This window comes from Prunus avium, chromosome 6, assembly GCF_965620075.1.
Source record: "Prunus avium chromosome 6, drPruAviu1.hap1.1, whole genome shotgun sequence".
NCBI classification, from domain to species: Eukaryota; Viridiplantae; Streptophyta; class Magnoliopsida; order Rosales; family Rosaceae; genus Prunus; species Prunus avium.
Window position 1 is genome coordinate 28,874,916 of NC_142289.1, and position 27,455 is coordinate 28,902,370.

Below are 27,455 nucleotides of genomic sequence, written 5' to 3' on the forward strand. Positions count from 1 at the left end.
TTTAAATAGTGCTTGGGTATTTTTATAAATACATGTCTAGGATTGGGTATTTTTATAAATATCTATTGTTTTTTGTGTTGTCCTACATAAGCTAAGTGTTGAAGAAAACCTAGTTAGGGTTTTTGGTTTCCTACTTTGGTCGATGAGTGATCATCTTTGTATCTCATCTTCCATAAACCAAAAAAACACTACTACAACTATTCAAAAAGACAACGCTTAATTCACAACCGTTGGCTCCAAAACCGTTGTAGTTGTTTCTTCCACAACGGTTATTACGTAACCGTTGTTAAAGGGGGTTTTTAAGCGTTGTGGTTTCGGGTATGTGGTTTTTTTTTTTTCACAACCTTCCACAACGGTTTTCGTTTCAACCGTTGTAATAGAAGCTGTAAAAAAAAGACACGGAGTGAACAGTGACTCAATATTTTTTCTTAGGCCTCGATAGTTGTCATTCTCTCTTATCTCTCTTCTATCTCTTGTCTCTGGCGTCTCCCTCTCTCCACAGTCTTGTTCATCCCACCTCGTCTCCTTGCCTTCGCCACGGCCATAGACAAAGAGACTCTCTCTCTCTCTCTCTCTCTCTCTCTCTCTCTCTCTCTCTCTCTCCCTCCTCCCTCCTTCTAGTTCAGAGAGATTTGGGTTTTAATTTTAGGGTTACTGATTTGGGTTTTAATCTAACCATTTGGGTGTTGGCTTGCGGTCGCTCTCCCTCGATCAACAAAGGTAAAGAAAAAAAATATTTAGGGTTTCAATTTATTTCGACACTGTTGTGATTTGGGTGTTAACCATCTCTCTTTGTTTCCTTTGCAGGTGCTTAGCTTTTCCATCTCTCTTGCCCTCTACAAGGTAGTGTATTTCCTTCTGGAAGCAAATCTCCTTGAAGTATCAATAATTCTGTAAAACAAACATCACTCATCCCATGTTTTGCTTTCAAATTATATAACTTCACCAAAGCCGACAACTTCGTGTACTTTCTACAACCATGGTACAAGGGTTGATCTCCATCCCCAATCACATTGGCAAACTCATAAGAATCAGATCCAATTTCGCCTAAATCATTATCATCCATCCCTAATTCTTCAGAAACAAAACTAAACCTACTTTGCTGATCTTCTTCCACATTTCTACTAGCATTAGTAGTCCATTCCCAAGGTTCTCTGTGCCATGTCCAAATCTTATAACTTTGGTCAATTTCATTAAATTGTAATGTGTTTTCTTCAAACCTGCGATGAATATATCCTAAACCATCAAATAAAAAAACCGAGACGAGTCCTGTGGAAATTCCGACATCACACCGATGCCGGGCCCATTTACTAAGAACCGAAACTTTCTGCCGAAATTTTGACAGTCTCCCCTGTAAATTTGACTTTTCCCAAATTTTCAACCTGTTACAAATCACAGTTATATCCCAACAGGCAGCACACACAACGCAATACACACAGTTTACAGAATAGGCATCCAACCTCCAAATAAAATCAAGGCAGAACCACTAGCAGTTATACAAAATAACTAAACCTAAAATCAATCATTTACTTCGAAAAGGTCCTCAGACCTGTCAGAACCACATACACTGTTTAATAGATTTCATTCAAGTGATAATTAAGGAATAAACATGCATTTAATCTTGCTCAAGTTTAAAACAAGCTTCAGGCATAACAACCTATTCAAAACCGAACCCAACAATCATAATTAGGATTCAAAACCAATAACCACACATAAAAAGAATCCATTCCCATACTCAGAATCAATCAACCTTTTAAATATAGTTTATTTTGCGGCTGCACCTAGGTGAGACCCCAGGCTACCTACGTACCCTTGGGCAAGGGATCAAGCCACACGTAGTTCTTATATCAACAAATCACAATTATTTAAAGCAGAACCAACGATACATTTCCGATTTATCACAACTCCAAACCCGACAAAACATCATGAACACATTCTCAAAGTCGTATTTACATTGAACACATTATCAATTTCTTCCCCTTATATCAGTTCAATCTCGCAACCATACCCTATCCAAGGCGTATGTGGCCGGAAGTGGGAGAACGAGCTCTCCAAAGTTTGCAAAAAATCTATCCAAAACCGCCCGTTTCGTGGCTGTTTCCGGCAATCAAGACGGCGTATCGGAGCGGCGATGGGCTGGAACTGGAAGAGGGACGTGTGGTGGTTCTAACGGGACCGGTGCCGACCAGTTTGGAGGTGTGTGGTGGCAGTTGTGGAGGAGAGAAGTTGCTAAGGTGGAAAGAGATCAAGGGGGGGGGGGCGGTGTCTGTTCTGCGCACGGGAGGGAGAAGAGGAAGAAGAAAAAAAAGAAAAAAAAACTTAAAACTGCCCGTACTGTAGCGGTACTGTTTGCTGCAGTAACAATTCAAAAATTCCCTATACATCCTTTTCGTTTTCAGACTTTTCCTTCTTCGTTAAAACTTGGAATTGGGCATGCCGCATGTCTACGAACTCGTATCGACGAGCTCTACGCAATGGTGCCACTCATTTTCCCAAAATCCTTCCAGATTAAATAGTGACCATTTTACCCCTACCTCAAGGGCAAAATTGTAAATTCATAATTAAATTAATTTAATAATTTAATTGGATATATAAATTAGGGTCAGGGTGTTACACAAGCAGGCAAAAAGTTTAAAATATTAACATACTGTTTCATAACACAACGCTATTAATAGAAACTATCCTTGTATGTAACATTATACGACGCTATAGGCTGTAACCACCCTAGTACATTGGTTCCCTAGTTTTCTGAAAACGCCGTGTTTATGTCTAATTACACGACGATTTTTTCTTCCAAAAAGATGTATCCCGTCTTTTTCAAATTTACACAACGACCTTATACTCAATAATAACGACGTTAAAGATCTTATAGAACGTCATTTTAATTACACAAACCGACATGTAACCTTTTTAATTACACAAGAAATTAGTCTTTCAAAAAAATGACAATGTCGGTTTTTTGATATATCGTCGTTGTTAATGAGATTTATACGACCTCAGTTTAGTGTGAACCGACATCTATGTTTTCAGTTAGACGTCGCTACGTTTAATAGAACCGACGTGGTAGAAAAGATTATTTTATAAATAGGGGTTTTTCAGGCATTCTTTCGCTTTCATTTTTCAATTAGGGTTTCAACTTCTTCTTGCCCTTGGCTCTGTCTCACCTCTCTGGAGGCAATAGTTTGGATGTTGATGTGTGTGCGTGTTTGTGTATCTGAAAGACGCAAACACGCACACATCATCAACTTCTAAAAAATTGTCTTTCTAAAAGCAAATGTCTTGGCTGCCATCGTCAAATTTTAGAGGCAAGTTTTTTGGATTTTGATGTGTGCGCGCTTTTGTGTATCTGAAAGACACAAAAACGCACACATCATCAACTTCTAAAAAATTGTCTTTTTGAAAGCAAATGTCTTGGCTGCCATCGTCAAATTTTAGAGGCAAATGTTATGGATGTTGATGTGTTTGTACCTTTGTGTATCTCAAAGACACAAACACACACACATCATCAATGTCTAAAATATTGCATTTGTGTGTGGGTTCGATTATGATGAGGAATAGAGTTCATTCAGGCAAGACTTCACTTTAATTTGATTGTGACGACGGTTTTCTATATAAACCGCCGTGGGTTTTCACAAATCTTGTCATACTGTTGATCTACCACCGTAGGAAACAAAATCCAACAAATAAATCTTAAAAAGCAATAAAAATTAAGACGACGGTTTATAGATAATGACAGACGTATAAAGTTAATTAATACGACAGTATTTTTAACTCCACGAAGTGATAAAAAAAAATTATACATCGTTAATTGAACAAACCGTTGTGGTTAGTACAACTTATGTGGACATTAGAGTTATAGATACCGTCGTAGTACACTGTAAATAAAAAGTCAATAAATTTATCTTTACCGTCGTGGTACATTGATTTAATACGGCAAATTTTTTGTAATATACCAACGTCGATTCCTTTGAATTTATGCGTCGCTGAGTAAGAAAATTTAGTCGTTTTTATTTATGAGTTAACACGGCGGCTAATTTTCTAAACCGTCGTCTTTACTTTCTACGGCGGTGGCTTCATAGCTTCAGTCGTTGTTTTTAGGTTCAGATTTTAACTCGGAATAAAACCTTTTTAATAAAACGACGCTTTTTTAATTTGGTGTGTCGTTGTTTAAAAATATCCATGCGGATCCCGATTTTGTAGGTGTTTAAGTTATGTATCTACGACGGGTTTCTATTACCATCGTCTTTTAAAACACAACGACGGTTTTTTAATTTACTGTCGTTGTTTTCTAGTCGTCTTTTGCACTTTTTGTAGTAGTTGAAATAGCAGCACTCTTTTTATAACATATACCACCATTTTTAGATAATAATAAATAAAAAAATTAATCACACAAATCATTGCGTAGTATTGCTTACCAAAGTGACACGATATATTTTCTTGTTTGCTATAAATAACGTGGACAAGGAATAAACTTTTTTTTTTTCAAGTGATATTAAAGAAGGGGAAAATTTGAACTTAGGACTTCAAATACACAGATAAATACTCTTAATCACTTAAACTACCATGAAATATGTTTGTACCATATCTGACCCTCCGCTCGTACAACGACACGTGGATCTCATAAACTCGCCCAAGCACCCAAGGCCTCGGACAATCGGCATAGGCTACTGATGATATTGTCTCAAAGCAGCAAAAGATCATTACAGGGCCCAACACAGCCTACAATCGGTATCCCCTACCGATTCTGCAGAATCAACCTCGAAGCACCCGCCTGAAATATCTAAGGACTCGTGTCAACCTCACAGGGCCCTCCCACGAGTCCCACATCGGAAATGAACACCACAAGCATACTAAATGCCCTCTATAAGTATGCCCCTCCCACTACAATACAGGGGTAAGACTTTTTCAGCTTGACTTTTATACTACTATATAGTCAACAGCAAGAGCTCTTAAAAACAATCTTACTCGAGCATCGGAGGGTCTTAGGCTGGTTCCACACCGGTTCCATAGACTTTACGAGCTTCGCTTATCTTCTATTCAGGATCAGCATCCAAGGACAGGAAGAATCGGCATCCAACACCCAATCGATCTCTTGATTGTCCATCCCACTTGTAAGTTGCACTCATCTCTATCTATTCAAGATTTAGCGCCAACAGATTGGCGCCGTCTGTGGGAATCGCTTATCGATCAACCCATATCTCAAAACAAAGAACTCTGAGACCAAAAAATGAATCCATCTTCGGCCCTCCCTACCGATGGCCCCATCCTCGGCCTCGTTGGCGAGCCGAATCCAACTCCCTTGCTTCAGACACCTGCTCGACCGACCACCCTGGAGGCTCGGATGGAGACCCTACAGCAGGATATGGCAAGAATGCAGGAGCACAACAATGTTCTCGCCTCCAAACTGGATGACACCCAGAGGCAACTGCAACAACAACAAACACTCTCCGCCCAGTTGCAGAACGATCGGGAACCAGCCACACAGCTTCGGCAGGAGAAATCGTTTAAAAGCGTACGAAAGCCCACTTTCCAGGATAGAGGGAAGCAGCAGGCCGCGAACGGACCAACTGTCTCCCGAAGACTGTTCGTGCCCACTCCGAAGGAACGCCATCCCGAATATCGCGTTTATTCTGATTGCCGCGAGAGGATCAACGATCGGCGCAGGGAACGGCAGTCATCGCCCATCCAGGTCCGGGCGAAGCTAGACGATCCACGCCTGGAGGTACTTGGACCAAAATCCCCCTTACGCCAGAGGTACGGCGCGATCGGCCTGGAAGAGACGGACGAATCAGATTATGTTCCAACATCCCCAGGAACCACAATCTCATCGGCAGGGCCCTCTGCACGACGCCACAGCCACCGATCAAACCAAGACAACGATCGGCGAAAAGGAAATTACGAGAGAAGCCCCAGCCGAACGGCAGACCAAGGAAGGCGAGGTCACAATACTGACCAACGCACAGGGAACCGAGCGATCGAACCCTTTGGTGACGATCTTCCATCTACCGATCCGACTATTCGTCTCCTCCTACAGAAGATGACTCGCATCGAGAAGGAACAAGACCAGGCTCGGACACCAACATGGGGAACGGTACAGCCAGGGCCGTTCACCAATCGAATCCGGACATTCAGACACGAGAAGGAGGTCCAAGCACTCCGCATATCGTTTTATTCGGGGGTCGAAGATCCCGTTACCCACATTCATACCTTCCAATCAGCTCTGGGTTGCAAAGGACTGACGGACGAAGGCCAATGTTTGCTATTCCCCTCCACCCTGACCGGAGCCGCTCTGAATTGGTTCTATCGGATGGAGCCAGACACGGTCGACAATTTCAATCAGTTGAAGCAAACCTTCCTCAACCATTTTATGATTCAGACCGATCGCCTATATTCCGCCGATGATCTATATACCGTTCGGCAGCAAGACGATGAGCCGTTGAGGGAATATGCGGCTAGGTTCAGCCATGAGTACTCCAGATGTCCGGAAACTGACGACAGGGCGGTCTTCGGTGCCTTCAAAAGCGGCCTTCGGTCGTCTCAGTTTCGTTATTTGGTCCACAGCAGCAACTGGACCACCTACTCCGAATTAATGAAACAGGCGGCTATCCACGCCAAGGCTGAGCATTTCAACTCCAAGGGATCGGCTTCGACCCCAATAAACAAAACGGCGTTGACCGATCAGCCTCCAACGCAGAACTACGACCGATTCCCGGTCGACCGATCGGCAAACCAGGCCCCCTACCGAACGGCACCCCCTGTCCCTGCTTTTTCCACTCAGCGAAACAAGCGGAAGGACAACTTCCGGGAACGGCAGGACAACAACAAGAAGGGCAACCACAAGGGGAATCGGCCAGACGAAATCTTCACTTTGCTCAACACCACTTATGAGCAAGTTCTCCTGACCGAAGGGGATATGATACCGAAGCCGAACAATCGGAAACTCCCTCGCCAGAGCGAAAAAGACACCGGTGTCTTCTGCCGGTACCACCAATACAACGCCCATGATACGGAATCATGCATCGCGCTGCGCAAAATCGTTGAACGCCTCATCAATGACGGAAAGCTGGATCAGTATTTAAACACCAAGCCAGCAACGGATAACTCATTGAATCGGCAGATCAATATGATCAGTGGAGGGGCGCCTATTGCCGAAGCCAGCAACCGATCCGTTAAAAACTACGTTCGTGCCGTACGGCATCCACAAATCCTCAGCGTGGCGGGAGGACGCAATGACAAAATTCAACGCAACGGTTGGGAACCTACCACCTTTTCTGAAGAAGAAGAGCGAGGCATCATCTTCCCCCACTCTGATCCTATGATCATACGGGCTGATATATCGGATTTCGACGTAGGCCGAATCCTCATCGACACCGGCAGTTCGGTCAACGTGCTATTCGCCGACGCTTTCAACGCCCTCGGCGTGGACCCTCGGCATCTGAACAAGGATATCACCCCTCTCCTGAGCTTCTCTGGCGACGTGGTTGAACCAATCGGCAGTGTCCAGCTCCCGTTCGCTGTCGGTACCATCCCCAGACGAACGGTCCTCTACACCCATTTTCTAGTGGTCGACTGCCCAACAGCATACAACGCTATCATCGGCAGGACGGCGCTCATAAAAATGAAGGCCATGCTGTCACCACACATGCTCCTCCTCATGTTCCCCACACACGCTGGCGTCGGCCAAGTGCGAGGGGACCAATTGAGTGCACGGACGTGTTACGTTTCGGCAACCAAGGAATCGGCAAGGGCTGCGCTTCGCGAAACATACTCGGTCGCCACCAGCTTGGGCGTACCGAACGGCAGGGGGACGGACAAACCAGATGACCCCCGAGATGAGACTGTAACCCCGCAAGCGCAACCCGCCGAAGATTTAGAACCAGTCACCCTCTCCGAAGCACAACCGGACAGACAAGTTCGAATCGGTACAACCTTGAGTCCGGCACTCAGGGCCGATTTTATCACCTTCCTGCAAACCAATGCAGAAGTCTTCGCCTGGTCATACGACGATATGCCCGGCATCGCCCCGAGTGTCATCAGCCACAAGCTCAGCATCTGCTCCACTTTCAAACCCATCAGGCAGAAACGGCGGGCCTACGATGCCGAACGGTATGAGGCAATGAGGCTCGAAGTAGACAAACTGAAGACCATCGGCTTCATCCAGGAAGTAACCTACCCAATTTGGCTGGCAAATTCGGTTTTAGTCAAAAAATCAAACGGCGCCTGGAGAATGTGTCAAGACTATACCAATTTAAACAAGGCTTGCCCAAAGGACAGCTTTCCTCTGCCACGGATCGATCAGATGGTGGATGCCACGGCAGGCCATGAACTTCTCAGCTTCATGGATGCATACTCAGGCTACAACCAAATATTCATGAGCCCTACCGATCGCGAACACACGGCATTCATCACCGACAAGGGACTTTACTGCTACAACGTCATGCCGTTCGGCCTGAAGAACGCTGGGGCGACATACCAGCGATTGGTCAACAAAATTTTTTCCGACCTCATTGGCACCTCGATGGAAGTCTATGTGGACGATATGCTGGTCAAGAGCAGAACGGCCGATTCTCATCTCCACAACCTTTCGCTCATGTTCGGCGTCTTAAAAAAGTACAACATGCGCCTCAACCCGAGCAAGTGTGCCTTCGGCGTTTCCTCGGGCAAATTTCTCGGCTTCATGATCAGCCAACGAGGAATCGAGGCCAACCCTGAAAAAATCAAGGCATTACTCGACATGCAGGTCCCGAAGACACAAAAGGACATTCAGAGTCTGACTGGGCGTGTCGCCGCTCTAGCCCGGTTCATCTCCAAGGCTACCGATCGGTGCACTCCATTCTTCAAAGCCCTCAAAGGAAGCAAACGGCAGATTGTCTGGACTGCCGAATGCGATCGCGCCTTCCAAGATCTTAAGGCCTACATGAGTAGAGCACCCCTATTATCCACTCCTCTCCCCGGCGAAGAACTCATCCTCTACCTCTCGGTTTCGGCAACGGCACTTAGCTCTGTGCTCATTCGCAAGCCGAACGGCATCGAACTCCCCATTTTCTACATTAGCCATGCTTTGCAAGACGCTGAGATTCGGTACCCCGAGCTCGAAAAACTCGCCTACGCTCTCGTCCTTTCAGCACGCAAGCTTCGGCCATACTTTCAGGCTCACAGTGTTACCGTCCTCACCAATCAGCCTCTGCGCCAGATACTCCAGAGACCGGAGACATCCGGTCGGCTAGTCAAATGGGCCATCGAGCTCGGCGAATTCGACATCCGCTACCACCCTCGTCCTGCCGAGAAGGGACAGGCTGTAGCCGATTTCATCTCTGAGTTAACCGCGTCCGAGGGGCCAGTTTCGAAGGACGCCGCATCCGATTCATCTTCGACGGTACCAGTCGCCCACCCGACCGAAGGAATCTTTAATCCGTCGATTCCACTTTGGACTCTCTACGTGGACGGTTCGTCCAACCGACAGGGCAGCGGAGCCGGCTTGGTACTCAAGGCCCCTGACCAGACAACCATCGAATATGCCATCCGATTCCAATTCCGGACTTCCAACAACGAAGCCGAATATGAAGCTCTGTTGGCCGGCCTTCGGCTCGCTAAAGAAATGGGCGCTCAGCAACTCAGGATCTGTAGCGACTCACAACTTGTCGTGAACCAGATACTGACTGAATTTGAGGCCAAGGACACTTCGATGGTTGCCTACTTGACACACGCTCGCCGATTGCTGCACCACTTCACTGCGTACCAAGTTCAACAGATCCCCAGATCCGAGAACAGCCACGCCGATGCTCTATCACGCCTTGCATCAGCGATCGACGACAACATAGGGCGCCGTGTGCCGATCGAGGTCCTCACTCGGCGCAGTACCACCGACCTCGAAGTACATGCCGTTCGGCAGGATCCAAGTTGGATGGATCCTATCCACGCCTACCTCGCCAACGGCACGTTGCCTGGCCCCAAACCTGAAGCAACGACTATCCGCCGCCGATCGGCACGATACCTCCTTCTGAATCAGATTCTCTATCGGCGTGGTCACTCCTTACCATTGCTTCGGTGCATGACCCCGCAGCAGGGAAACTACGTCCTACGAGAGATTCACGAGGGGGCCTGTGGGGACCATTCTGGGGCTAGATCATTGGCTTTCAAGACCATTCGGCAAGGGTACTACTGGCCGACTCTCCATGCCGATGCCACCACCCTGGTCCAGAAGTGCGATCAATGCCAGCGTTTCGGCTCCGTTCCAAAGCTGCCTGCCGAACCACTCTCTCCGATTGTTAGCCCATGGCCCTTTGCCCAATGGGGTTTAGACCTCATCGGCCCTATGCCCCAGGGCAAGGGACAGGTCAAATTCGCCATCGTCGCCGTCGACTACTTTACCAAGTGGACCGAAGCCGAAGCTTTGGCAACAATCACTGCAGCCAGGGTTGAACATTTCGTATGGAAGAATATCATTTGTCGATTCGGCCTCCCGAACGCAATAATCACCGACAACGGAAAACAATTCGACTCCTCTCAGTTCCGGCACCTATGCCACCGATTTGGCATCAACCTGTTCTTCGCCTCCCCAGCACATCCGCAGTCGAACGGCCAAGTCGAAGCAATCAACAAGATCATCAAGAAGACGCTGAAGAAAAAGCTTGGGACAGCTAAAGGAGCTTGGCCCGATCTCCTTCCGGAAGCGCTATGGGCCATTAATACCTCCTATCGACGGTCGACTGGCGAGACGCCATTTTCCCTTGCCTTCGGTTCCGAAGCCGTTGTTCCAGTCGAGATCAACGCACCATCGTGCCGAACGGCATCTTACGAGCCAGAGCAAAACGAAGCCCAGCTCACTCTCAACCTGGACCTCATTGAGGAACACCGTTCCCAGGCTCAGCTTCGGAATGCCGCCTACAAACAACGGACTTCCCGCTACTACGACTCGCGCGTCAGACGCCGATCGTTTAAAGTAGGGGACTGGGTACTACGCAAAATCTCCCTCGCCACCAAGGACTCCAACGACGGCACCCTTGGTCCATCTTGGGAAGGTCCTTACGAAGTTGTCACAATCTGCCGCCCAGGCACTTACCGTTTGCGTGGTACCGATGGCCAAACCCTCGGCCACCCTTGGAATATAGAACATCTCAAATATTACTACAAGTGAACGCCCCTTCGGTCATCACCTCTGTATCATACCTTCGGTCGTCACCTTCGGTCATCAACTTTTGTAATCGGTTTAATTTGGAACTCCCTATTCTATACATACGGCACTACCATTCAGCAATATTATGTCAAACATACTCTACATACGACATGCGCACATACAGAATTAAGGGACATGGCACATTAACCCGAAACAAACTGAACATTGATAAATAAGGGGCCACAGAAGGGCCATCTGTCTTTACAATACGCCGTTCGGCACGCTCAAAAATGTTAAAAACAAAAAGTCTACGAGGTGGGTGGATCGGCTTCGGTCGCTACAACATCGACATCAGCTGACGCAGGCACAGGATCAGTCGACGGCTCGGCAGTAGACGTAACGGCAGCCCTCGGCCCGGGATGACCTTCCTCCCCACTGCTTGAATCGGTGTCGTCGGTTTCCTCGGCCTCGGCATCCTCGCCCTTGTAGGCCTCCACCATCTCTTCGGTCACCCCTTCCGGCAGCGGTGGTGGATCCCGGAGGAAGTTCAGGTTCAGCTTCTTGTCAGCATTATACCGTTTGACTCGATAGAGAAAGTCGTCACATTGCTCCATGACCTCTCTATCCACCAAACGTGTAAACTCCTCCGACGATCGGTAGTCCGCAACGGCCTTCGCCTTCTCCTCTACCAGCTCCCTGGCATGCGACCGCTCGGCCGCATCCATCGCCACCTCTACCGCTGCCTTCGCCTCATGGGCAGCCATCACGTCCAGCTCGGTCGCCGCCAGCTTCGACGCCAGCTCAGCAATTTTCGCCGCATTCTCCTCGGCACGCTGGTCCGCCTCCTGCAGCATCTTTCCGGCATCAGCGATCTTCGAACGGCCCTCTTCAAATCTCTTTTGGTACCGTTCGGCAGCATTCACAGCTCGCTTCGCGCAGAGCCACATGTCCATATTAGCCTGCCACACCAACGGACACATTAATACATGCCGAATCAAAGTATCCTTAAGCTACAAATCCTACACTTACCGCTGCTTGGAGACGGAAGGCCCGACCGGTTTGTTCACGCAACGTCTTCGTTGACAGTTGCTCCAGCTCAGCCAGCTCCATCTGAGCACCGTCAATCATACAGTTGATGAACGGCACAGCCTTCCGAGGACACGCGATGTTAACCGGTCCCTCCTCTCCCTCCACCTCATCATCAGGGATCAACACCGATGTCCCCTCGTTCGGGCCCCTTGGCCGTTTCGGCAACGGCGTCACATCGACGGGACCCTCGATCTGCCGTTTGCCCGTCATTTGGAGGTGGGCCTCCCGAACGACCTCTGCCTCCGCCGCCCTCTTCTCCCTCCGGCGGTCAGCCACCGTCTGCTCATCAGCCGACGTCCCTCCCGCTGGCCCTGCCGTCTTTCTCTTCTTCGGCCCGGGGGACTGAACCTTCTTCGTCTTTGGCGCCCCTTGCCCCTCCAGACGCCTCCTCGTCGCCTCGCTCATAGGCCTCCCTCCTGCCACTGCAAAACAGGAAAAGCACGAAGTCAAAAAGGAAACGGCAGCATAGAAAAAAACACCGACCCTGCCGAACGGCATCTCTTACTTTGCCTTTTTTCTTCTTCCTCTTCCTCCTTCACCCTCCGATCGTGTTCGGCCCTACCGATCAGGCCTGCCTTGAACAGATTCCGGAAGTAGAGCAGCTCCTTACAAAACCGATCTTCTTCGGCAATCTTCGCTCTCACCCTCTCGATTGCTTCAATCTCTCTGATCGGTGCGGCCGGCCGTTTCAAGGACACTGAAACCAAAATACCAACGGTCAGTACCCAAAAAAAAAAAAAAAAAAAAAAAAAAAAAACACTATTAACCCTGCCGAACGGCAGGTTCTACCCTACCGACTGTCTGGAAGGACGTAGGAATCCTCCTCTCAACGATAACTCCGGGTGCCGATTCCCAATCACCGGAGACAATCACTCGACGCTTGCGCCACGTCTTTTGAGAGCTCGGCACCCCCACCACAAAGTGCCCACGCTGCCCTGCCGAGAGACAGTTGGACTGAACCCACCCTCCATGATCGGCACTCTTCGCCCTCGTCACACTGTACAGCTGGGCGAACTGTTCGTAGCTTGGCTCCCCCTCACCGGCCAAGCTGAACGCCGTGATCATCCCGAGCAGCGTAATCCAAAAATTTGGGTTATACTGCCCTGGCGCATAACCGATCGCCGCCAGGATCTTCTGCACCGAATGCTTTAACGGCAGCCGAAGGCCATGCTTAAACACATCTGTGAAGAAGACCACCCCCTTGTCATTGTCACTTAGCGACTCTAAGGGCTCCGGAATTCGCATCCCTACCGATTCCGGAATGTTGTACTCCGACCGAATCTTCGCCAACTCGGATTCGGTCAGTGTGTTCGGCTCTAAGTCATCTACTCCGAACACAGGTTCCGTGGGCTTCGCCATCGGGATCCGTTGCCTACCCCTGACGACCCTCAGTACCCCTTCCCCGGGAACGGCAACAGAGACACCACCCCCATCGGCCTCACGACCCGAGGTCGAAGGCTCATCACCCCCAGGCACCCTCGTTGAAGTACCCCCAGCCTCGGCACGCCCTCCTGCCCCCTCCACTATCTCACAGCTCGAAGAGCTCGCAGATTCAGAACTCCCACTCTCTTCGGCAGAACTCCCCGAGGACGACTCATCCTCGTATGCCCTCGGACTACGCCTACGCTCGGATTCGGTATCTGACATCTACAAACAACACACGAACGTACACTAAGGGCTGTGCTAGAATCCAAATCCTATTCTACCTCCTAAAAACACTACGTTCATACGTGTTCATGCGTGTTCATGCTTGTTCATACATTGTTCAAACATAAATTCTTGCAATTCAACACTTTGATCCATGGGAATACGAAAACACGGCAACATACCTTGTTTGCACGGTGGCTCAAGTTCGTCGGAAATCGCCTCCGCCTTGTTCAAACTTGCCGGAAATCGCCTGCTCAGCCTCAGCACGGTTTCCGGAAATCGCCTCTCACAAGCTCTCTTTGCTCTCAAAATTTCCAAGTATTTGTACTCTCGTCTTCTCCTCACATTTATAAGGCCGATTTAGCATCGGGAAGCGAAGCGACGCATCGGGATACGAAACGACGCGGCTCTTCACAGCCATGCCGACACGTGTCACGCATGCATGGGAGAGACCAAACGTCAGTTGCAACGCTTCCAATCCTCGGAGACGCTTCAACTTCCCGAACGTGGCAGATCTAGCCACCTTCGAGCACAACTCCACTAACCAACGGCAGGCGCACATTGATGAGTTCTCACTCACCTCTCGTGCCGAACGGCAGGCGCACATTGATGAGTTCTCACTCACCTCTCGTGCCGAACGGCAGGCGCACATTGATGAGTTCTCACTCACCTCTCGTGCCGAACGGCAGGCGCACATTGATGAGTTCTCACTCACCTCTCGTGCCGAACGGCAGGCGCACATTGATGAGTTCTCACTCACCTCTTGTGCCGAACGGCAGCCGCATATTCATGAGTTTTCACTCGCCCCTTTGCAACAACCGGCACATCATGCCGTCTCCTATCCAAGCTCACTCCCTTGGGCACTTGGGGGACTACATACCACCATTGGCAATTATGGGACCATTGTGTCCGGGTCAGAATGCCGAGGACAGATTCAAGTCCCCAACCGAGAAGCTTCTCAATCGGCAACTTGGGGGACTACTGTTTGTACCATATCTGACCCTCCGCTCGTACAACGACACGTGGATCTCATAAACTCGCCCAAGCACCCAAGGCCTCGGACAATCGGCATAGGCTACTGATGATATTGTCTCAAAGCAGCAAAAGATCATTACAGGGCCCAACACAGCCTACAATCGGTATCCCCTACCGATTCTGCAGAATCAACCTCGAAGCACCCGCCTGAAATATCTAAGGACTCGTGTCAACCTCACAGGGCCCTCCCACGAGTCCCACATCGGAAATGAACACCACAAGCATACTAAATGCCCTCTATAAGTATGCCCCTCCCACTACAATACAGGGGTAAGACTTTTTCAGCTTGACTTTTATACTACTATATAGTCAACAGCAAGAGCTCTTAAAAACAATCTTACTCGAGCATCGGAGGGTCTTAGGCTGGTTCCACACCGGTTCCATAGACTTTACGAGCTTCGCTTATCTTCTATTCAGGATCAGCATCCAAGGACAGGAAGAATCGGCATCCAACACCCAATCGATCTCTTGATCGTCCATCCCACTTGTAAGTTGCACTCATCTCTATCTATTCAAGATTTAGCGCCAACAAAATAAAAGCAATGAAAGTTGAAGCATGCATAGAAGTTTGATTCTTTTAATATTCTGGTTGGTTCAGGTTTTAGAAACGTGAACAACTTACCCAAAGCAATAGACTGAACCAGTTTATCAAGAGTATTGTCATCAAATTAGCTTGTCGTGTTTTGTTTACTCAAGTATACTCAACTTCATTCATCAAGTGAGATAATGACATATCTACTAACACATTCTTTAATGAACAAATTTGATGATCATATGATTATTGTTTATCAAACAATATATACCACGCCAACAGGGTCTAGTTGAGTGGAAGGCATTGACTTGACTTGCAGACCAGTAATTTGAAGTTCGAATCCCCATAACAATAACTAATATAATAACTAATATAATGACATGACTTGACTTGACTTGCAGACCAGTAGGCATTGACTTGACTTGACTTGACTTTGATCAAATACTGAAATTTAAGATGTTACGGTTTTGGAAATTAGAAAATGATGTGATTTCATTTTGTAAAATGACTTAGCAAGCTCTTAAATTTGGCTAAGTAAGTAGAAAAAAAAAAAAGGGAAGAAGATTAAAAAAAAATTTGGCTTTAGCTTGGATCGGCTTCACCGGGTAGGCCTGGGCACGGTTTGGGTCGGGTTGAATTTTGAGTGACCCGTGGGCCGAACCGAGTAAGATATCGGTTCTCGGGTCGGATCGGCTCCAAATTGAAAGCCGAAAATGGGCCGAACCGGTCGACCCGATAGGCTCCGGTTCGGTTCAGGCTTTTTGGTCGGTTTTGGGCTTTAGCCCACTACTAGTTATTTTTAAGCCCAAATCACTTTTTTGGGCCAAAATCTTTATTTTTTGGGTCAAATTGCCAAAACCTAATTGGCTTATTTATTCAAAAGCCCAAGTTTTTTCCACAATGCCAATTTTTCAAACAGGCCATCCATTAAAGCCCACTTCATTTTTCCTAAACCAAATCCTGTAAATTCAACTAAATTATAACCTGTTTTTTTTTAGTTTCTAAACTAAATCACAATCACAAGCATCACCCAACTATCAAATTAGTTGTTTCTTACATCCCATGACAAAAAATACAAGTAAAGTACCAAATTATATTTTACAACCCATGACAAAAAATACAAGTAAAACACCAAATTAAATTTTAAATACCAAACAGATTCACTCGTATGATTGTATCAGTTAAGGGAGCTGCAAAAAAAAATACACTTGTATCAGTTTAAAATCACTCACCAAACAACCAGAATCATACTCCAACTCGATAGTTAATTTCACCCCAAAAAAAAGTGTTTGCAGTTTCTGTCTGAAATCATTTAAACTGATCAAAACAAGTTATAGCACCTCAATCGACTCAAATACACAGATAAAAACACTTCTCAATTAGTTATCATTCAAAACATCTTATAAGCTCTGTTCCAAAGCAAACTAGATTCATCCAAAATGAAAGAATGAGTAAATTAATTAATGAACATTACAGGTGTGTATGTGAAGTTGCTTTTATATATCCTCTGAATGTGTGGGTAATGAAAGATTGTGGTGAAGAAAAGTCTTGGACGAAAATGTTTTATATTGATCCAGGTTGTCATGAGGAGTGGCCTTATGGCTTATATCAACTGATGAAAAGCTTTGAAAATGGGGGATTTCTGATGTTTCATTCTAGTAGTAATGCATTCATTTACTATCACCCAGAAAACTACATATTCAAATACCTGAAGCTTCGCGGGTTTCAGTCAAATTTTGAAGCAAAATCAACCAAGTAAAATCAAATACCTGAAAACTACAGACTGATAACAAGTGTATATACGCAGGGAAACTAAATAAATAAACAAAAACCCATAAACCCATCAAATAGGTTATTTGAAAGTTGAAATACACACCCATACAGCTTTATTCACCCATATCAACTCATATTTATTTGTCAGAAATAGTTGAAAACGTTTGAAAGAACTTAATCATAAAACTAATGAAGAAAAAAAGACAAATAACAGATTGAACATTGTAGGCATTCAAAGAAGAGATGCTGCGACTCACAGTAGCATTGAAAATCCATGAAACTTGGGGAACATAAGCAACAGTCCCCCTGATTACAACACCAGAATTTGCTCTGGGAGGCAGCGCTCCAAGCATGGCTAATACAAGCGATGTCTTCCCTTCTCCAGTGCCGCCAACAACTGCCACTAAGCTTCTCTGCCTGCAAAAAGAACAAAATAAAAACCAGAAGATGAGATAGGATGAGGTCGAGAGAGAGAGGATGAGGTCGAAAGAGACAGGAGATGAGAGGAGAGAGAGAGAGAGATCGATGACGGTGAGGGTGAGGTCGGGAGAGAGACGATAGAGGTAGAGGGTGAGAGAGGCGGCGATTGAATTTGAGAGAGTGAAATGAAAGAGAAAGGTGAAGGAGCTAGGTTTAGTTGTGGTTGTGATCTAGTGCAAGCATCCTCAAGGTAAAGCTCTTCTTTTACCCAATAAACAGAGGCCACGTGGTATATTTATATATTATTGATTAATGCTCGGTTCGGGTCAGGTTTTCCGGTTCCAAATTTTTTTGAACCGAAGGCCGAACCGTTGACTTCGGTTCGGGTCAGGTTTAGTGTTGACTTTTTCGGTTTGGTCAAAAAAACCTCATTTTTCGGTTCGGTTTGGTTTGGTTCGGTCGGTTCATTCGGTTTATCGGTTTTTATGCCCACCCCTATCACCGGGTGATTTCAGTTAAAAGTAACCAAATGAATCCATTCTATAGTAATTATTGATTGTGATTTGGATGTGAAATTGATGTAAATGAGAGCTTGTTTAGCTTGGGACTCCTATTTTCTCGGTGCTCTCCTTGTTTCAATGAAGCTCGATTTTATGGAATTCTTTTCACGAACAAATAAAGCAACTTTATTTTACGAACTGTAAATGCCCAATAGATTTTGTTTTTTATTCCTTTTTTTTTTGTCTGAACCATGAGGTGGTCCTGGATGGGCCCCAACTATGTGTGGCATCTTTAAGCCTTAACCACAACCCAGACTAATCCCCACTCACACCGGATCGGCCCGTAAGGGGTAAAGTGTTGGCCAAAGTGGTGACTCCGTACGAGAGCAGGGATCGAACCTCTGACCTCTCTTAAGGAATGAGAGTGCCGAACCACTCACACCAACCACCTTGGTTGTTTTTTATTCTTTTGATTAGACGGAGGAGACATAAATATTTGAAGGCCCCTCCTTAATTAATAAAGCTTACTTTATGAACGAAGAAAGAACAAGAAGTTGCAAAAATTCCGAGAATAAATATTTATTTCGTTAAAGCTTTTACTTTATTAAAGCCACTTTGTCCTACTATTATTCCCCATGAAAAACTGTCTCGCCCATTGACAGTCCCAAATTTACACCACAAATCCCTTTTCTTTTCATTGATAAATAAGAACAAGAAAAGTGGCCGTAGATTAAAAGTTGTAAACCAAAAAGAATATATCATTGCACACAATATCAGTGTTTTTTTTTTTTTTTTTTTTTGTCAAAGTAATATTCTAAATTACTCTAATGTACAGGAGAGGAGAGGGGGAAATCGGTGCAATTCAAGAGGCAGTCATGAACTTTTCTTTGTGTATTTTGTCATTTTCTCTTCCTTCCCACTGTATCCCTCTACTTCTCTATCTCTAGAACCAATTTTTCCTTAAGAAAGACAGTGATCAAATATATTACTACTAACAACTTTCTTAAAGAAAAAGAAAGGAAAAAGCAAGAAATAACCATCTTATTGAACCATAGAACATACCTGAAACAATATTCTTATCGAATGAAATTCAAAAAGAAAACTACATAAAGAAGAAGATGACGAAGATATGATGAAAAAGCTACAAATGCAGAAAATACAATACAATGCTTTAAATAGAAAACAATTGAAACCCAAAAGAAACTTCTCTCACACAATCCACATAGGATGCATGTTTAATGCGAGGTCCAACTCTCTTCCGATATTTTGAGACTGATTTCTGCAGAAGAATTTTGTATTTCATCTATCCCCTTGATTCATTTAGTTGAAGTTGATGCCCTTGAGGCCACGTCTGTGGAAGTAGAAGAATCAGCTTTGGTACATTCACCATGAGCCAGGGCTACATTAAGCTGATGATCATCCATAGTAGGCGGATTAATCTGCTCAAAGGTTTTCTCACCAACAAGAATACTCACAATGTCTGCCATTCTTGGCCTTAGAGTAGGAGATATATTCGTGCACATCACGGCCAAGGTTAAGATGGTGATGGCTTGTTTTGCATCATAAATGCCAGACAAATTTTTATCCACCAAGTCCATGAGGCTTCCATTTTTATTTGCAACATAAGCCTGCAGTAAAATGATGAGGGTTTAGAATTCAAAGTGTGCATGTCCACTTTAAAGTAGGAGAAATTACAAAACACCGTACGTCCTGTCAGTTTTGCTTACCATGTCCAAGAGATACTCACTCTCATGGTTAAATTTGTAACCTGCATTTTTCTTCCCACTAACAATTTCGAGCATAACTACCCCAAAACTGTAAACATCAACTTTGCTGGTTACAATTCCTTGAATTGCATACTCAGGTGCCATATGTCCGCTGCGTCAACAAAAATAAAGCATAAATTCAAATTATATTTTTGCATAATGCACCCGTCAATGTCATAGTATATGACACCAAATTCTGTAGGACGAGAGTCAATCAGCCCAAGTCACAACCTAACATCTCTCCCCCTGCTACTATGATTGCTCAATCCTATGCAAATCAGGATTCATGATGTCGTGCTACAATCTCTCCCTCAATATCAAATTTTGTAGTACTGTGGGAGAACCATTCGTTCTCACCAATTTATGTAAATTAATACTGAAAACCAAACAACACTTACATACACACAAATATTTATAAAATGGTGTTTCTAAATATCCAAGTCACAATTACATACCAGATAGAAATTTCATATTTCCCTTTCTGAAGTAAATTATAAAAACTTAAGACATCGTCTTAACTGATTTATAAGCTTTCGAATCTTTATGTGTAACATATTCTTTATTTGCACTAAGATCTTGTTAAATTCAAATTACAGAATTTCCCGTACAACTTATGTTAATGTATGAATTTTTGATTAATTCTTTTGGCTTCCCTTGACAATTTTGTAATAGGACTTTTGTATGTATTTATCAAGCTCAAGGTTAGATTAAGAATAGCATCTCTAAGTGTTCTTAACTCTCATCTATCCTATGGACTTTCAAGCAATTTGACAAAGGTAAATCATAAAAGATGACTAGTCATCCTTGCTCAGTGCGATTTCCAGCTGGTTAACCATCTGTTTTGTCCTATTCTATTTTCTCTCTCTGCTGCCATGTGTCAGTCTGACCTAAGGGATTCTTTTGTCTGTAAAAGCAAGTGAATTCCTCATTTGGTAGCCGTCACTTTTGTGTGGAAGTTTTGGAAAGATTGGCTTGCCATCTTTCTCTTCTTCCTCCTCAAGAGTAAACCATTTATTTCATCTATGAGTTTTTCTAATTGATTTCTTTTTGAAAAACTGCTTTTGAAATATGAATCTGCATCTAGCTATTTAAATCATTCTCTCATATAGATCTAGATCGGATTCATGACTGATTTCTTCAAGAGTATGGTTTCTTGAAGAAATTGGTCTTTCTCCCTTGAATCCAAAGTTTGGTTTCGTTCTAAGTTGGAGCTTGCAAGCTAGTGCCATGGGATGATCGAGCTGGAGAAGCAGCTGCCATTGCCATGAAGAACTGAGCTTGGAGCTTTGCTAAGTTGGAGAAGAAGATTGCACAAAGGAGGTATAGCTCATCTTCCTAAATAGATCTAGGTTTTGCTTGAGCTTGCTTGTATTCCTTTGTAAGAATCTTTTTCTACTTAGTGGATTGCCTAGTCGGTTGATGACTCCCAGTTTTTCCCAATGGTGGGTTTCTGGGTAAACAAAATCTGTTTTGCATATCTGTAAATTTTTCTGGGTTTGTTTTCTTGATGGTTGACTAGTCATCTATATCTGCTGTTTGCTGTTTACTTGATATTGATGACTTCACACACTTTCACCATAGTTGTTGCTAGCACAGGGGATGCCTAGATTGATGGGTCCTTCTGAGTGCCTAGGTTGTCACTAGTAATCTTCTAGGGCTGCAGGTACTTTGTGGCATGCTATGTGGGTTCTCTTGATTGTTGAGTTGTTGTGTCTTGTTTGTTTAGTTAAATTTACCCCTCGTCACCTAAGTATCAATTCCAACTTATAATATGGCAATTCATCTTTCTTTCTGTTATTATTCTGACCAATTATGATATGAAGTCTGATTCCCTATTAGTTTTGGTTTTGATAATATATAAAACATCATAGCATGTAACTAAGGGAAAATAATATTATTTCTGACCACATAAGGTGAATTTCATGGCATTATTTTATACAGTGTTTCAGAAAGCGAAATGTATTTGTTTTTTGTACACTTACTTTGGTGCTTCCACTTTGATGATCATAAGTTGTTCTTCCTCGGTATACAGGCTTGCCATTCCAAAGTCTGAGATCTTAGCATTAAGAGCTCCATCAAGAAGGATATTTTCAGCTTTGATATCCCTATGAACCATCTTGAGTCTAGGGTGCTCATGAAGATGCTCTAAACCCCTCGCTATTCCCAGGCAAATGTTAAATCTAGTTTCCCAATTAAACTTCAATCTGGACTTCGAGCCTGCAAGTCACATGATTGACCACTTTAGCATCCTATGTATATATTCCTCCAGTTTAGTCTAAACCAAACGACTTTATTTTTGTCATAAACACTTCAGCACAGAAAACACAAGTCACTACAACAGAATTACCCTTTCATGACACCTGATTTGCATCATGGAAGGCATTTAATGACGTGGGGCAAGCATCGTAACATGTGTCGTCGAATGGAGGGTCATGGAAAGTTTTCTCAAAAGACGACATCTGGTATGCGTCACCTAATGGTATTTCGATGGTATTTCAATGACGAGTGAGTACCGGATCTTATTTCTCAATATAAAAGCAATACACGGTATGAAGAGGAAAATGTTGGCTAAGCTAAAATGAATGTAAGTATCTCTATTTTGTACACAAAAGGAGGAAGTATACTGCTCCTAGAATATAGAATAAAACAATTTGATGTTGTGCTTGAAGAATTAGAAAAGGGAGGAGAAAAGATGAATTACCTAAAAAAGCGTCTGCAATGGACAGGTTTGGCATATATTCATAGATGAGCAAATGTAACCCTTCTCCAAAATAAGCATCCAACAATTGAACAAGGTTCTCATGCCTCAATGACTTTAAGGTATAGAATTCATTTAATAATTCCTCAATATTTTCTTTTGAGTGAGTAGAAAGTCTTTTAACAGCTACAGTAATTTGACCTCCTTCCAGTTCAGCCTGCATCAGCACAATAGACTAATGTTTTATATCTGAACAAAAATTGCAACAGTCAAAAAATACCAAATTTCTATCACAAAATGTAAAAGTATACCTTATAAACCCTTCCAAAATGCCCTCTACCGATCTCCATTTTGCTGCTAAAGTTTCGAGTTGCACCTATTAATTCTTGAAGGGTAACATGTTTATCTTGGCCTATCTGTATTTCTGTTCCGGGAAAAGTCAAAGATGACATGTTAACTAGGAAATAAGAATTCTTGAAAAAGGGCATGATGCGGTATAGTTGTAGCTTCACTCACCTCTCAAATCTCTTTTCCCCAGCCAGCCCATTTTCCACATGAAAGCTAATAGAAGCAATAGAACAACTACACTTGACGGTACAGTAATAATTGATGCTATCTTCAATTTTCGAGACAATGCAGAGCGTTGGGGAACTTCGAAGTGATATTCATCGAAGGAGGGGATAACAGCAAGAGAAAATTCAAACTTCTTTAAAAGACTGTCAAACTAATTCAGTATATATGCAGTCTAACAAGATTAAACTAATTAACTGAAATGAAAACTGCCTGCTTGCACACACATGATGACCATATAAGCCAAGGGGTTCAAGTGTAGCTTGGAACCAACCAGAAGAAACTAAAGTCATAGCCTTTTGAATTACCTGGAGTTATGGCAATAGCTGAAATGAGAGGTCCATATCCCTTTCCAGTCCAGTAGAAGGAAATCTCCAATGGACTATTATTAACATCAACTAGGAAATTTTTGATTTGAGGTGTATCTGGACCCCTTGCCTCTTTTTTAATGTCGAAATTCCTTAGCACTCTATTTCCCTACAACAAATGCTTCTTTTAACACTGGTATGGGTCACACCTCTAATATATGGGTCACACCTCTGTGAAAAAGACAGTAAAAATAGGAATAATTGAATAACATCAGCAAAGTGAAGGGTCACCACTATTACCTGGATATAAATGTCAAATGTCCGTCTCGTTATTTGACTATATGATTCCGTCTCCCTGAATACTACCTCAGCAAAGTGAAGGGTCACATTATATTTGCTTTCGTTTAAACAGAAAGCATAATAACTTAGGAAGAGGGGGGCAATCCGAGCATTTAAATATAACTCTGCCTCAGGAAGAAGAATTCCATCTGGCTGGTTCTGTGTGACAATACTAGAATTGAACTCTGGGGACGTGAAGCCTCCAGAAAGGCTATAAGCCCAGGTTTTGGATGGACTAATATAATAGAGTGAAGTTGAATTATCTGCTTCATAATAATTGTCACCGACAGTTACTCCCTCACCACCACAATTTATGAACAAGGAGGAACGATCTGGAACTGTTAGTCAGAAAGGGATAGATTAGATAAAATAAAGTGCAAAAGAGGTACTGGAATAAACTTTGCTTAGCTAACAGAAAATGAGACATTAATAAAATGAAATAACAATAAAATTGACCTAAAATGACATACTCATCAACCAAGTCTTTTTATGAATCCTTACACTGGACCAGTTTTCCTGTATAGATTCTTAAAGTTCAGATTATACTCATACTTTCTTATCTTGCTTATGTGACCAACCATTTAAAAAATTCTTCCCTTGGAAGAATAATAAAACCATTACAAACTTCTTCCTAGAGATAATATACGTGTCAAAATTATTGTTGAAGTATTTTTTGACAGTTTTAGGTAAAGTTAAGTGTGGTGACTGTGGTCTTAATCCTTAGTCTAACAACATAACACAACAGACTTCTTGGTCAGAGAGCATTACTCAGCAAAGAATTTTTCATTAATGAAAGGCTCAGAAGAAGCCAGGACAATGTTGTATACATGTTTGAAGAACCAACCAAACTCACATTTAGATTTTCGTCCAGGACAATGCGTATGCATGCGTTTCTTTGGATCCCTGAATAAACGACCGAATTTGTAAGAAATGGCTCTTGGCTTTTCTAATACTAGAACAGATAAAAATATTAACATACAAAAATAGTTGATCTGGATCGGTTGAACTTGAACTGCTGCAGCAGGCAAACAAGTTCCTGAAATGTATGGAAAAGGATCTCATCATAATTCCACATGTGACTAGATTGGTAACAATAGAAAAAGAAAATTAATGCCAATTCTTACAGATGATCTCGCTTATCGTCTGGCAAGCTAACTTCGGAAAAGTTATTGTAAGACAGATCCCTGAAAAGACATATGGTCAAATTTCATAGCTAATGGAATGTGGGAACATAATACGCTCCTAGAAAATGATGGTGGCTTAGATGAGGATTTTTCTTTTCCTTACAATTAAGCATTCCGGTGTCAAATATCTAAGTAGCTGTCTGATGAAAGAAGTTTTTTAGTATCTAAATTACTGTATGAAACTTTTTGTAGAATGATCATTTCACAACAACTATTCATATAAATATTTCATTGCATTGATATGATTAAAGTTAAGAAGACACTCAAATATCAGCTCGAAATTAACACATAATTCAAATAGCACCTTTTTTATCTTAATCAAGTGCACAAATGGCTTTCAGAAACCAGCATTACTACTGTCACTGAAAAAGATAACTACGATGCTAGGCTGTTGCATGGTTCCTTCATATTTGAATTTGTCATCAACTGCAGGTTAAAAAAGCAACGATCCTAATTCTAAGAAATCTCAAAAGTTAAACTTCCACTTAGTGAACTTGAGTCATAAACATCTTCAAACATCTTTAAAGGTGTTAAAGGAACTTATGAGTGGGACAATCATGAATTTTTAAGAAATAAATATCAATTATTGAGATACTAAGGGCTCGTTTGATAATCATTTCAATTTTAGTTTTTAGATTTCATTTTTTGTGCTAGAGTATAGAGGAAAATGAGAGTGAGAATGGGAGTGAGGATGAGATTGAGAGAGATGATGAGAGGGGAGGATGGGAGGGAGGAGTAACAAAAGTGAAAACAAAATTTTGAAAGTGAAAACAATTTCAAATAGATTTCAGTTTTTTGTTTTTATTTTCACTTTTTTTACCTCCTACCTCACATCCTCCCCTCTCATCTTCCCTCTCAATCTCATTCTCACTTCCATTCTCACTCTTTTTCCTTTATTCTCTAGCACAAAAAATGAAAACTAAAAACTAAAATTGAAACGATTATCAAACTGGCCTTAAGCTTTCGGACTTACTTGACAGCCAATACATGAAGATAAAAATAGATGTACATAGTTTAAGATTCTGAATATAGAAGCTTACAAGCTAGTCTTGACTGCACCAACCCAAGCAGGGATTGTGCCATTAAGTTTATTTTTTGCCAAGGACCTGAGGAGAGAGTTGATAATAGAGTACTAACATCAACAAGAGTTCTGTTGTCTTTTGTGTAGCAAAAACACGGATATCATTCACTTACAAGTGTATTAAATTTAAACCACTCATGGACTTTGGGATTCGTCCGGTTAATTTGTTAAAGCTCAAATCCCTGTTAAGAACACATAGAGGCATTAACGACTTGGGAAAATATTTAACTACTCTGTGAGATGAATTGTATCAAAGTACATTCAAAAGCAGGAATTGAAACAAATCAATTAAAAGCAAAAACATAAACCATTACTCTAGGGACTCGTGGTGGTGTTTTGTGTGTGTGTGTGTGAGAGAGAGAGAGAGAGGCTCACAAGTATTCTAAATTTGACATTTGATCAATATTAATGTATTTAGGGATTTCACCGGTGATGGAACAGTTCCTTAATATCCTATAGAAACCATGAGAAGAGGTGAGTGATTGGATAAATCATATGAGCATGAGATGTTTACATCTAGTGATGCTGACTGCATAAGAAATTATGCAACTTAAAGAAATGTTGGGGTTTGTCCCAGCACAAAGACTCTTGCAGAGCAAAATAAAGCTTGTTAGAAGTTTAAATCTGGCCAGTGAACATGAATTAATTCAACTCTTTGCCCTGTACATGTTTTTGTATTAAACCTCTTAAAAAATGAATAGATGTGTGCGACATGCAATAAAAACCATTTACAGAATGTATATATTGCTCAGGTTTGCAAATCGTGGGAATTGGAAACCAGAGTTTGCTAGGTCACTGATCATTCTGCAAAATAGACACAAAAAATTCATCACGAAAACAGAGCTGCTGATTTTTCTTTTTTCTTTTTCCTTTTTTTTTCTGAAAAAGTGGGTTAATGAATCAGAAGGGGACGATGTACTTACAAATACCGAAGACTGAAGTAATTAAAAAGTTCTGCAGGTAGACTCCCTTCAAAATTGTTTCCCAAAATTGACCTGTGAGCAGTGCAGAGTAATATTAAATTCAGATGTACATATCAACAATTCATTTTGTTTTAACCTTATCTCTAAATTTGTAAGGACTTTTTATTCTTTAACAAGTGTCAATGTCTCTAGAGTAGAAGCTTAATATGTAGAACTCTGTCTCATCTCTTTTTTATACATGTTAGCTCTTGGTACCGTTTACATCTAAAGAAAAACTTACAGAGAACGAATTTCAGTCCATTTTTTGAAGAAGTCAGCTGGAAAGCGACCAGACATATAGTTGCCAGATATTGAACTGCATTGGCCAATTAGGCTCTCTCAAATATTAATAAATTCACCATACTGTAGATTGCAGGCATCAAGAACATTAAATAAAGAAGAATCCTGCTGCAGTCACCAAATTCCTTTACCAAA

At 43.1% G+C, this 27,455-nt stretch overlaps 1 protein-coding gene and 1 long non-coding RNA gene across 4 annotated transcripts in view; both read right to left on the reverse strand.

The window, feature by feature from the left end:
* The window catches only part of LOC110763316 (putative LRR receptor-like serine/threonine-protein kinase At1g53430), a 71,523-nt gene that overhangs the window by 39,267 nt on the left and 4,801 nt on the right, over window positions 1-27,455 (reverse strand). Inside the window, exons 12-29 of one of the 3 annotated variants that reach the window (XM_088255303.1) lie at window positions 27,262-27,336; window positions 26,982-27,053; window positions 26,791-26,862; window positions 26,434-26,511; window positions 26,172-26,240; window positions 26,018-26,083; window positions 24,918-24,977; window positions 24,773-24,829; window positions 24,647-24,696; window positions 23,755-24,131; window positions 23,455-23,623; window positions 23,093-23,227; window positions 22,888-23,000; window positions 22,580-22,793; window positions 21,861-22,095; window positions 19,840-19,990; window positions 19,588-19,740; window positions 19,134-19,463 (exon numbers count right to left, since the gene is read on the reverse strand). In XM_088255303.1, the coding sequence (XP_088111429.1) occupies window positions 19,416-19,463; window positions 19,588-19,740; window positions 19,840-19,990; window positions 21,861-22,095; window positions 22,580-22,793; window positions 22,888-23,000; window positions 23,093-23,227; window positions 23,455-23,623; window positions 23,755-24,131; window positions 24,647-24,696; window positions 24,773-24,829; window positions 24,918-24,977; window positions 26,018-26,083; window positions 26,172-26,240; window positions 26,434-26,511; window positions 26,791-26,862; window positions 26,982-27,053; window positions 27,262-27,336 (2,194 nt within the window). In that variant the 3' untranslated portion in view covers window positions 19,134-19,415. Of the gene's footprint in view, window positions 1-19,133; window positions 19,741-19,839; window positions 19,991-21,860; window positions 22,096-22,579; window positions 22,794-22,887; window positions 23,001-23,092; window positions 23,228-23,454; window positions 23,624-23,754; window positions 24,132-24,646; window positions 24,697-24,772; window positions 24,830-24,917; window positions 24,978-26,017; window positions 26,084-26,171; window positions 26,241-26,433; window positions 26,512-26,790; window positions 26,863-26,981; window positions 27,054-27,261; window positions 27,337-27,455 lie in introns of those variants that run through there. The other 2 variants (XM_088255304.1, XM_088255302.1) reach the window with 2 other exon arrangements.
* On the reverse strand, window positions 16,383-18,090 carry LOC148293988 (uncharacterized). Its single transcript, XR_015836713.1, has 2 exons — window positions 17,450-18,090; window positions 16,383-16,609 (listed from the first exon to the last, which is right to left on the reverse strand). It is a non-coding gene; the product is annotated as an uncharacterized LOC148293988 (long non-coding RNA).